General features: G+C 44.9%; 1 protein-coding gene across 1 annotated transcript in view; it reads left to right on the top strand.

Annotated features, from left to right (window-relative positions):
• LOC108797841 (cytochrome P450 2K1-like) overlaps positions 1-12,413 on the top strand; it is a 32,270-nt gene that overhangs the window by 6,514 nt on the left and 13,343 nt on the right. Inside the window, exons 2-5 of the mRNA XM_018569564.1 lie at positions 5,083-5,245; positions 5,961-6,110; positions 6,667-6,827; positions 11,329-11,502. Of these exons, the coding sequence (XP_018425066.1) occupies positions 5,083-5,245; positions 5,961-6,110; positions 6,667-6,827; positions 11,329-11,502 (648 nt within the window). The remainder of the gene's footprint in view (positions 1-5,082; positions 5,246-5,960; positions 6,111-6,666; positions 6,828-11,328; positions 11,503-12,413) is intronic.

Genomic DNA, 12,413 nt, shown 5'->3' with positions numbered 1-12,413 from the left:
AGCTTTCTCAATTCAGAAATTTCTGAATTGAGAAAGCTAGTTGGATGGCTAGTGAAATGTCTTCAAGTAAAATACAGAAAGTCCAGTTGCCTTGACTTATTTTTTACAGATATTCTCTATAGCAAGCTTCCTACATTGTTGCAAGGTTTGTGTATTGGTTGTAGCAGGGCTTGTGTGTCAGCTGTAGCCCTCCGGTACTTACTAGTGGCTGGCCCTGCCCCTCGATTGCGCTTCTGTGTTTGGCTCCGCCCCCTGTTGTGAGGGGTGGGGCCTGTTGGTGGTCACGTGATTGGGCTGCTCAGTCTAAAATGCCCAGGCCTATTTTTAGTCCCAGTCCGGCCCTGGAGCCGCTTCCCGGCCAATCAGGAAACCGGGCAGCGGGTAATGACGTGCTGCCCGCCTTCCTGATACAGGAAGTGCTTGTGCTAGGCATCGGAGCATTTGGGCGAGTACGAGTACTCGCCCAAATACTCGGTATCGGCACCGATATTGATACTAGTATTGGTGCATCCCTAGTGTTTACATTATTATGTGTGAGCATCGGTCTATGCAGCTTTCGATTGTGATGACTAGTGAGGGGCTCGTTATTGAAGTCGAACATGCACTGCACCTTGTGAAGCCCTAATTGGCTAAAGCCTTGCACCTGACCAAAGGTCAAGTGCAAGACTTTGCCCAATCAGGGCACAGTACTCTGTAAGAGCCATGATTGGGCAAAGTCATAATGACTTTGCCCAATCATGGCTCACCTGTCAGAAGCCCTACAACTGTAAACAGTTGGGCAGAGCTAGCTGTCACCGCTAGCTCTGCCCAATTGTTTATATGTTGCCGGCATCTGTCAAAATAACATTATGAGGTGGGAGTTCGTCGTGAGTGGACGGGACAGCGGTTGTCGGGTTTTTTTCCGCATTATTTCTATTTATTTTTTTGTTTTATTTTCTATGTTGTTGCCGTCGTGATTGACCCTGGATTATGTCGGTGGATCCATTTTTGAGAGTTTAAAAAAAAAGAAAAGAACTTGCCAAAAACAAATACGGGGACAAGGTGCTTTTCCAGGGGCGACCAACTCCAGCTTTTATGCAAAGATTTTCTACACTATCACTGTTCCTTCTGAGAGGCCTCGGTAGGTAGTAACTGTCGGTATTTAATAGACAGTATAACAGACTGTCATTTAATATCTAGTATATTCATTTTTGGCACAGTATTTTCAAATCAAAGCTTTTGGTGCTCAAAGCAGCATGTCACCTATTGAATCACAACCTGATGACTGGACAATGAAGGAACAGTAACACACTAATGAACTCCTCTCTGTGATCACTCTGCTTTTTCCTCCTCTGAGCATGTTCTTTGTCAGATAAGTGCTTGGAGTTCAGCTAAAAAAAAAAAAAAGGACTGGCCTGACATACTCCCTTTGTTAGAACCATGTAGGGAGCCCAGTGGTAGGAGAGCACCATCCCCTTGCCAGTCACCCCTTTTATGGACTTACTAGGAGTCCTCACTAGTGATGGGCTCGGGCGTGTTCGCAGCTCCATTTCCAGAGCCCGCCAGGAAGCTGACGGCGCCAATCACAGGCACTGAGACAAATTCCGATCTATTAGTGCCCCCCCAGATTTGACTGTTGTATCTTATGTGCCCCCCCTACATATTGTTCCTAGAGTCACCACTGGAGAGGGGTGTTGCTGTTACTCATGCAGAGAACTGGAGGAACAGTAAGTAGAACTTTTAAGGCATTTTCAAGAAAATATCAGCCACATATTATAATATGTTGAAGTACAAGACAAGAAAAGATAAAAAGCTGTGAGACATTGACATGACAACATGAGGTGTAGTGAGGTACATCTGTGTTCATGTCAAACATGCAGAAATGTACAGGAGAAGTTCCTATTTTTAATATATTCCTTCACAAACCTGCAGTGAATATAGATCTATAGCAACTGCTACTACTAACTTGTTATTAATGGTACAAAGTTAACTCTGGTTTTGTCATTCTTATCCGTGCCTCAAGTTTATTGCAACAGTGTCCCATTGTCCCGGAATGTACAGGTTACATTGTTACAGGTCAGTAACACACAGGTGCACGGTCCACCTATCTAGACCTTGCACCTTTAATAGCATGCAAAAGCATCTGTCATATTTCCATCCTGTAAGGTAACCATGGCCAAAGTGCAGTGGTTTATTTTGGTTTTGTGTAACCTGTCAGTCGCGGGATACAGCGCGCACGGTGTATCTAGATCAGTGGTGGTGAACCTATGGCACGCGTGCCAGGGGGGGGCACGCGGGTTGTTTTATTAAGTGTATAAATGTTTGAATATGCATGTTTCCCTATTTTGCCTAAGGCTCCATTCACACTGTACGTAAATCCTGTTTTGCGCATTTTTGCCACGCGATATCGCAAGAAGTCGCCGGCCAATGTTATTCAATGGAGTTGTTCTAATGTACAGCTCCATGTCGCCCGTCGATTCAGCAGGCAGGACCCTTTTTCCCGCGGATGTCGCACGATGTTTCTATTTTTGAATGCAGCCCGACGGTGAAGGTCGCTGGAATGTCGCCCCGAACAGTCGCGCTATCCCGGCCCCGCTTGTAAGGTATGCCGCTTGGTGTGAATGGGGCCTAAGGCAGTGATGTTGAACGTTTCTTAAACCCGAGCGCCCGAACTGCAATACAGTACTAAACTTATTTTCAGCGCTGGCACTTTGAGATAAATACATTGATTTTGTGTTGCAGTTTGGGCACTCGGGTTCAAAAAGGTTCGCCATCACTGATCTAGATTCTGACAGGTTGCGCTATCAACATCGTGTGACGCTCTAGTTCTACCTTTGCAATAGCCACCTTCTCCATTCCTGGCTTGATGGGCTCCCTAGTTCTGCAGCTACAATAACCATTCTCTCCTGCCCTGCCATGCTGTGCTAGTCTCTAGTTCTGCAGCTGCAACACCGATCTTCTGCCTTAATATGCTGGGCCCTCTAATTCTGCAGTTATCCATCTTCTGCCTTTGCCGCTGGGCTCTGTAGCTTGACCCGCCCTAGAGACATAACCCTGCACGGAGCTTATAGGCTGCATTTCCCCGGACTCACCACCACGGAGGTGCCGATGTGCACGATGACCATCTGGATCTCAGCCCTGGGGTTCCGCGGAAGCTCCTCCGCTGCCTGAAGTCAGAGATTTGGGGGGCGGTTTCCCATGGAGGTCCGGCACATGAACTGCCATAGCATCCAGATGAAAGTCACATACGGTTTGGCAACGTTTTCCATCGTCGATTTTAATCGACTTAATCGAATAATTGTTGCAGCTCTACACTCAGTGTATGTTGGAGTAGGCAGCATAGGTGGACATGTTCGTCCCCCAGTCAAAGAAGCACCAGGTCCAGGAGTACTGGCAGTAATTTATGAATAATTTATAATATAATTCATTTTTTTCCTCTTACCAACTGGTTTGGGGGCAGCATTTTTTGGCGCCCCCCTGGAAAGTGCCGTCCTAGGCAAATGCCTAGTTTGCCTTGCAGTAGATACACCCTTGCCAAAGTGGTGATGATCTGTTTGCCTACAACTCAGGTCAAGTAACTTAATCTTTTATACTAGCCATATAAATGTCAATGGCAGCCCCAGACAGCCACTGTATAGCCCTATTATCAATGGGAAGAAATAATCTGACAGGTTTAAGAATCTTCTCCAAACACTACTGTGTGCAAACTACCACCCTAGATAAGCGGCACTAGTGGCATCCGTCTGCCCTCCCTATCTCCTTTGGCCTAAATGTATAGTATGTATGTAAAATACAAAACCAAAATATACCCAGAGGCACTCACGGGTCTTGAAGTGGAGATGAGTTAAAGCATCAGAATTATATTGCTGACATTTTATTGACAATAAAATGCTGTTGCTTGACTTATCCCTGCTAGAAGACTCATAAGTGCTTCTATACCTATTTTGGATATGCATGGACATTTCTTTGTGGATAAGCAGCTGGGCATTTACCTTACGAATAGAGTGTGATGCCTGCTCTTGGGATTGTCATTTATGTGCCGTCAACTCAAACTAGACAGTAGTGCCTAAGCCTTATGCCTCCTATATCTATGGGTACCTCTAGCCTGACTAGTGTTCTAAATTGCTAGAAATGACCAGAGCTGGGCTTATGCCTACTACGCTGATAAACCAGTTGTTTTGTGCTGCCTCTCTCTACTCTAGCTGACTAGCCTTATTACAATAAAAAGACCAGATGCCAAAGAACCTGAAATGATCTAGTCTAGATCAATCTAGAAGAGTAGGGAAAAGTGTGGTCATACTCAAACTGGGTGAACTGTAATTATGCAGTACATAATTTCACAAAGAGAAATATCACAAACTGCACTGGGGCAACAACAATTAGAACAAAGATGTATTGACCTGGCCGACAAGGCAGTAACCTGGTAACTTTTATTATTACATATATATGTGTTAATGAGAATTAATATGCTTTTGTGGGTGGTTGAGTGGTGCACCTGGAAGCCCTGCCCACCTATGGTGACTATGCAGAAATCAGGACGGTAAACTGTTATTATAAAAGCTTAGCATGGCTGCTTACTTTTGAGCTATATCAACTCAGCATAGACATGAGCATCGGTGTTGGCAAGAAGGATACAGTATAAGCTGTGCTTTGCTATGTTTACTTTATGATAGAGCACAAGTAAGGAGACTTCAGGCAATCTGTTCCTTAGAAATGAGAGAACTGTCAAGTCCATGTGCCATTTTGAAATGGAGCTGGGACATTGTCTCAACTTTGATTTAAACCGGCACCTTAGTTTTAAGGGTTTAAATCACTACTAAATTAGGTATTCATTACAGGCTTGCTATTTAAACATGACTTCACCAAGAATCCCTTGCTTGGTTTGGAGATGGTTACTTTCAAACTTCTTATAACAGAAATACTCACCCTAAGATGTTCTGTTGCATACGATAAATCTTCTATACTGAGTGCATGCGCAAAAACAAATGAAGTACAATATGTGAGCTAGCTTTATTGGCAGAAGATTTTATGATTGTTGGAACAAGATTTGAGTAAAGGTATTTGTCCAATTTACATCAAACTGAAATTGCTATTTTATTGCAGCTCTCTGAGAAGTATGGAGAAATCTTCACTGTACACTTTGGATCCAAGAAGATGGTGGTGATCGCAGGATACAGTGCTGTAAAGGAGGCTCTGGTCAACCAAGCTGATGACTTTGGAGAAAGAGCAGATACACCACTCTTTAAACTAACAAATAAAGAAAAAGGTACTCTTAGATAGATCATTTGTATGGATTGTCTTTTTTTGTGAAGATATGAAATGTTTAGAACATATTTGTCTAACAGTGATATCTCAAGCCACAAGTTTAAACTTAGTTGGCCTGTGTGGAGGTGTGATAACCACATTTAGGATGGGCTCTGGCGTGTTCGCAGCTCCACGTGCCGAGCCCGCCAGGAAGCTGACAGAGCGCAGCGCCAATCACAGGCACTGAGACATTTCCCGATTTCTGCAGCTGCGGACCGGGAAAATGTCTCAGTACCTGTGATTGGCGCTGCACGCTGTCAACTTCCTGGCGGGCTCGGCACATGGAGCTGCGAACACGCCCGAGCCCATCCTTAAACCACATGCATGTAGTCATAACTTTTTTTTTTCCTTGCACATTTTAGAAGATTCCTGAACTCATCCAAACCAGTTCTTATTTTGTCCACAATTCTAATGAACAAGTTTCCTATGCATTGGAAAACTACCTAACAAATCAGTGTTATACAGAGGTCACAGGTGCAGTATAGGTTGCTATCAGGGCTCTCACTTGATACTTAATTTACACAGTGAACAAGATTTCATCATTGAGTGGTGAAGGACGTTTACTAATTGTTTACTGTGATTTGCTGCACTTTGGGCATGGCTTTTTGCCTTATTAAATTATGGTCAATGTGCATGATCATACATTGCTTGCTTACATGTTATTATGTGTATTTCAGGAATAGTATTTAGTAATGGAGAATCTTGGAAAGCCCTAAGAAGATTCACACTCTCAACTCTTCGAGACTTTGGCATGGGGAAGAAAACAATAGAAGCCAGAATACAAGATGAATTAATTTCTCTTATAGAAAATTTCAAGTCACACAATGGTAACACATTCTATTACACAGAAATTGATCAAAATCTATGTCTTTATTATAATTCCTAAATGCAGAGGGCAAAGGTCTAGTCTCAAGCATTGCCTGTGGTCTCCAAGCGGCTGATCTAGTTCCCAAAACTGATTTACCATTTTCTGCACTGTGTTTCTGTGTAAAGGTGGCCATCTTCGTAGAAGAGTAGTTATATTTGAATGATAAGTAACTCCCCAGCCATCCTTGGATTGCTCCCAGGACCCCAGCCATTAGGTATAAGGGCACCCAGATTCTACTGCTCATCACCCCCTCCACTGCACAAGGGGCAGTCGGGACCACATGAGGGGCAAGGCCCCATTCGATACCCCCAGAGTGTGGTGCTGTATTTGTTCTGATCTAGAGCCAGCGTTCCTCCTGTCCCACACAGGAGAACTTTCATGTAAATGAACTTTGTTTTCTGAAGTTTCTTGCCTATGTGAAGCAATTTCATGGTGTAGTGGAAATATCCTACTGCTTATATGAACCCATCATAGTAATATTTGGTTTTCTTTCGCTTTTATTTAACATGTTTTAGGGAAACCATTTGACACAGACCTCATAATGAACTGTGCGGTGTCCAATGTTATCTGCTCTATCATTTTTGGAGAAAGGTTTGATTATGATGACCCAGTATTTAAACAGCTTATTCAAATTTTGGGTGCAAATGACAAACTGAGTGGCTCACCTAAGCTATTGGTAAGTATTGCTTTTCATTTTTATTAGCTTAGACCTGTTATAATAAATGTAGACATACTGTATACAGAGTTACACTCCTTTGGACGTTTTATGTTTTACTAGCATAGAACACTGAATCAGAGTGTTTATTTGGCACATTCTGCTAAATATGCCAGTTAAAGCATTTTGTTACCCCTGTTCCACAAGTGCAATTGCAAAAACTATACAGAAATCTTGTCAGATTATACATTCCTGGGGTCTCTGCCTGTGCTGTACTTTTATCAGTTACATTGTTTCCAGCATTCTCTGAGTACTACTTTTATAAACTACTGTTATAGAGACAAGCAGAGTGGGAGGTTATTCTAGTCCTGTCCTAGGTAAACTATAGTAATGGGCCGAACACCCCCGTGTTTGGTTCGTACTCGAACGGCCGAAAAGTTTGAATACGAACTCGAACCTAATGCAAGTCAATGGGGTCGAACTTTTAAAATGATTGTCCCCTTTAAGAGGGCTTATATGCAAGTTATTGTCCATAAAAGGTGTATGGGGGTCCGGGTAGTGCCCTGGGGGACAAGAATTAATGGAAAAAAAAAAAAACTCCTTAATCTGCCTGTGAAGTGGCGGATCTGGATGTATAGAACCTGCTGCAGCAAAACTGACATTTATAAAAAAAAAAAACTTTTTTTTTCTACTCTTAAAGTGTGCAGTTCCCCCTCCCAAACAATACCAGACCCTTTAGGTCTGGTAGGAATGTTAGGAGGGACCATTTAAAAAAAAAAAGTGTAGGGTTCCCCCTAAATGTCATACCAGACCCTTAAGGTCTGGTAGGAATATTAAAGAGGGACCCCATGTAAAAAAAAGTGTGTGGGGCTCCCCCTCAAAGTCATACCAAGCCCTTAATGTCTGGTAGGAATATTAAGGAGGAACCCCACCCCCAAAAATGGGGGGAAAAAACTAAAATTCCATACCAGACCCAGGGCCAAAAAAGTGGGGGGGCGAGCAAGCGCCCCCCCCCTCCCTCCCACACCAGGCCACATGCCCTCGGCACTGGGAGGGTGTTCCCGTGTCGATGGGGACAAGGGCCTCGTCCCCAGAAACCTGACCTGGTGGTTGTGGGGGTCTGCGCGCAAGGGGGCTTATTTGCAGCTGGGTACCCCTTTAATTAAGGGGGCACCCAGATGCCGCCCCCCCCCTTGTGAATGAGTAAGGGGTACTTGTACACTTACCCATTCACTAAAGGATTAAATAAAATAGTTATTAAAAAGTCCAGACTTTTGATAAAATCCTTTAATTGAAAAAAAAAACAAAAGACATGTTTTTGATAAGTCTTTTATTTAAAAAAAATAAAAAATGGATCCACCGACGTAATCCATGGTCAATCGCGTCCAGCGTTGTCCACGACGATGAAATAAAAAATAAAACAATAAAAAATAAATAGAAATAATTTTTTTTAAAACGCCGGCCGCCGTCCCATCCGCTCCCCGCCGACTCCCGCCGCATAATGGCATTTTGACAGATGCCGGCAAAACATAAACAATTGGGCGGAGCTAGCGCTGACAGCTAGCTCCGCCCAATTGTGTAGTTTGCCGACATCTGATAGGCGAGACATGATTGGGCAGAGTGATCATGACTTTGCGCAATCATGGCTCCAAATTAGTACTGAGCCCTGATTGGGCAAAGTCCTGCACCTGACCGGACAATCCCTAGTAAACAACACTGCTTCTCCTTCTCCATGAAAACAATACAGTGAGTATGCATAATCACCTATTAAAGGAAGTGTGTTACTGGCAAGATCCCTGTGATTTGTGAGATTGTGAATCCAATAGTGCCTAAAGCAGGGGTCAGCAACCTTATACACTCAAAGAGCCATTTGGACCTGTTTCCCACAGAAAAACATCGGGAGCCACAAAACCCTTTTGACATCTACAGTAAAATGAAGATAACACTGCCTATATTGTTTTTTACCTTTATGCAATTATGTATATAGGTATATGTGGTCTTAATAACGCACTGGACTCTGGGCTTAGTAACGCTCTGGGCTTAGTAACGCACTGGAGGACTCTGGGCTTAGTAACGCACCCCCCCTGCCCCGCTCCTCATTCGGACTCACCTGCCAAGCCTCACAGCCAGCATCCCAGCCAGACGATGTGCACTGCAGGGGGCGAGGCATGTGACACACACTTCTCCTCTCCCGCCGCCTGTTACTAGGGACGCGGCCGGGAGAGGAGGTGAGTCACAAGACCCGCCCCCTTACTGAGAAGCCCGTCGACAGTGCGGGGCACCCGGGACCCTGCACTGCCGCATATTCCACTAGGGGGGTGCCCAGGACCGGACCTCATTGGGCCCCCCCACAGCCTCAGGCCCCAAGGCCCGAGGGGTAGTTCCGCCCCTGGACAGGGAGCCGCAGCGGAGGGATGAAAGAGCCACATGCGGCTCCATAGCCGCAGGTTGCTGACCCCTGGCCTAAAGTGATATTAAAATTCCCCTGCTCCTGGCTTCCCTCTCCTCCTTCCTTCGTTCTCCCTTCTCTGAGCTAGCAAATGCACAGTTGCTAGAGACTGCTCTTCCTTGTGATCTTTTACTGGACAGGACATTCAGGGAAGTGAAGCTGAGAGAGTTGGAGCTGTTTGGAAACATGATGACTCTAAGTGCTTGTGCAAAAATGTAAAGAAATTCTTCTTTACATTCTGGATTCATGACTGAAAAAGAGTTTAACCCCTTCGTGACGGGAGACGTACAGTGTACGTCCCGTCACAAAGTGGCTATATGACTGGCCACGTACACTGTACGTGCCGAGTTATATTAGCCTCTGTAATGCTGGTAACTGCTGATTCTCAGCAGTTCCAGTCATTAATTAATGCCTCAGTATTGAGACATTCATTAATGAAATAGTTAAAGTTCTAAAAATAATAATAATAATCAAAACTTGCTGCTGTGGAAGAATCGCACAGCAAAAATGTAAAAAGTGTGTCAGTCATTTAGGAACAGAAACTAAAAACTAGCTCAGTCATGAAGGGGTTAATACTACTTTAAGGAAATCTTTGCCATAGTAGTGCACGTGAAACAAATCAGTTGAGAAATGTAAATATTCTATTTGTATTTGTACTAATAGTTAAATTTTTAGGACAAACTTCCAAGGTGCTCCCTTCTTTTTTGCTTTAAGCATTAATCTTGGACCAAGAAGAAAGGAACACCTCCTAAATCTTGTCCTGAAAGCGTAACAGTGAAGAGAAAAAACACCATCACAGACAGTTCTCAATTACTTTCAATCCAATAGTAAGAAGGAGCGAGAGGTGGTGGTGGTGGTGGTGGGGTTGGAGCTCACCTGCAAAACAGTAAGAATTGGACATCTTTCTGCTGAAATCCGTGTTGCCTCCATTCAATGTCCCTTCATTCCAGGGGGTCAATCATACTTCCTGCTGTGTCCCCAGCATGTTCCACTAGTGAATCACTAGTCACTAAATGGGAATTTTAAGGCCTAAGAGAGAATGCACCTGTTGATGCCACAGACTTTGTTACACATTTGGTCCGCGTACAATAGTTTTGAAGAGATGTTATGTTTGCACTCTTGAGGAGAGACTTTACACTTTTGTGATATCCAATCTCCTCAGCGGGCTACGGTAAAATTATTAAACGTTGACCGGTCCGCGGCGATAAAAAGGTTGGGGAGCACTGCTCTAGAGAGCAGCAACATGTGCAGTGTTTGCTCTCAGGCCAACTACATGTACATTGGCCCCTGCAATCTACCAAAAAACAAGTGCCTATTAGTTCTTCCCCGACTGGTACATAGCAGCCACATGTGCAGTATTACCAAAGCAAGCTAGCCATTGTCCAGTACTGACATTGTGATTGTTAACTGTAGTTTTGATGTTGTGCCAGATACTACATGTTCACCTTGGTGGGATCCCTACATGTAGTGTGTTTGAAAGTCGGGGTGACAAGGCCAGGGTGCCACAGGGGCAGGGGCGTATTTACCGTGAGGCAAACAAGGCGTTTGCCTAGGGCGGCACCTTGCTGCTGGGGGGCGGCCGTAGTCAAACACCTTGTTCTACGGTGTGGAAAGAGGGATACAGCACGACCCCGGGAGCTCGTTTGTGTTCGGTGGTGGAGGGCAGTACTTACCCGAAGACTGCAGAGCAGCCGGCGGCCACTGCAGCTCTGTGACTGTATCAGCGTGAAGAGTGCATATCAGCGCCGGGTGGCAGGGTTTGCTGTGCACGGCCGTAGTGAGTGTCTTCCCGGGGGCAGTAGGGGGTCGGGGGGGTATGTGTTGCTGTTGAGGGCGGCCGTAGGGAGTCTTTCCGTGCTTCTTTTGGTGGCTGCCGTTACGAGTGTATTCACGTGCGGCCGGAGAAAGTCTTCCGGGCGGGGGGGTCGATTGCTGTTGGGGGCGGCAGGTTTGAGTGATGCCTGGGCCAGCAAAATAGATAGATACACCGCTGCACAGGGGTACTGGGTGTGTATGGGTATGGGTTTATGTACAAATACCAATGTTCTAAGAATGACCGATTTGTCTCAACAGCTGTTTAACTTTTTTCCTCGCATCTCGACCTTTCTTGGGACACACAAACAGTTAATGAAGAATATGGATGATTTCATTGAGTTTGTTTTAAAGCGAATCAAACATCAGAGACAGGAGTTTGATACAAATGCAATCTCTGGATTTATTGATGCATACCTTTTGAAACAAGAACAGGTAAACGTTTTCCTCACGTAAAGTGAACTTTGTTACATTTTGCGGTTTTGATTCACATTTTTGAGAACCTATATTGGTACTCAGTGACAAGGCACTTGGACCATTCCAAATGGTGTTCTTCACAACATTAAGTTTTTGTAGGGCAATGTCACTTTAAAGTGAAGTCTCTTACATGGCAGTCTGTCTGTGAAAGGTCAGACTCAGACCTCATTTAGATGGGCGTCAGGATCCACCTCAATTGATGGTGGATCACTTTTACAGTGGGTGGTATAGCCAGAGCCGTAGCTAGCTCCTTTTGCACCCGAGGCAAGAACAGAAAATTGTGCCTCCCCCCAACAGACGTGTGATGTCATCCGACACTGCACACATGCGGCATCATGTGACGTCATGCACCCCGCCTCCAGGATGGTGGCGTGCATGCGCAGAATGTGATGGTGGCCAAATCCAAAAAAGCATAAAAATTTGTTGAAATGGAAAAAGAAATTGAGGACACAGAGTCCTCAATCTCCTTTTCTGCAGACTTTCTTCTAAATGAATGTAAAGCACTCAGTACAGAGGCTTCCCATTCATTCACAAACTGGTGATAATAAAATATATACTATCATCTAGTTATCACTGGGTAGAAGCCTCTATAGCGAGTGCTTCCACTCATTGAGAAACTCATGAATGAACAGGAAGTGATGTAAAGCACTTCCTTTTCATTCATAACTAGGGACACATAGTACTATGTGTATCAGTTCCTGGCCCGAGCGGCTCTCTTCTCTCCCTCTTCCCCCCCACGGCCAGCTGCAGCGCCCCATTTCTCATTGGATCCCCGCTGCCTCTTCCCATACAGGTGGGGGGAGAGCAGCGGGGATCCGAGGAGAAGCTGGAACCTGTGCCGCCCCTCTTCTCCCTGCCGAGCTGTGGCT

Source organism: Nanorana parkeri, unplaced genomic scaffold (assembly GCF_000935625.1).
Source record: "Nanorana parkeri isolate BGI_ZX_2015 unplaced genomic scaffold, ASM93562v1 scaffold3, whole genome shotgun sequence".
Taxonomy (NCBI): Eukaryota; Metazoa; Chordata; class Amphibia; order Anura; family Dicroglossidae; genus Nanorana; species Nanorana parkeri.
Note: the sequence above shows the minus strand (reverse complement) of the source record. Positions and strands in the feature narration are given on the sequence as shown.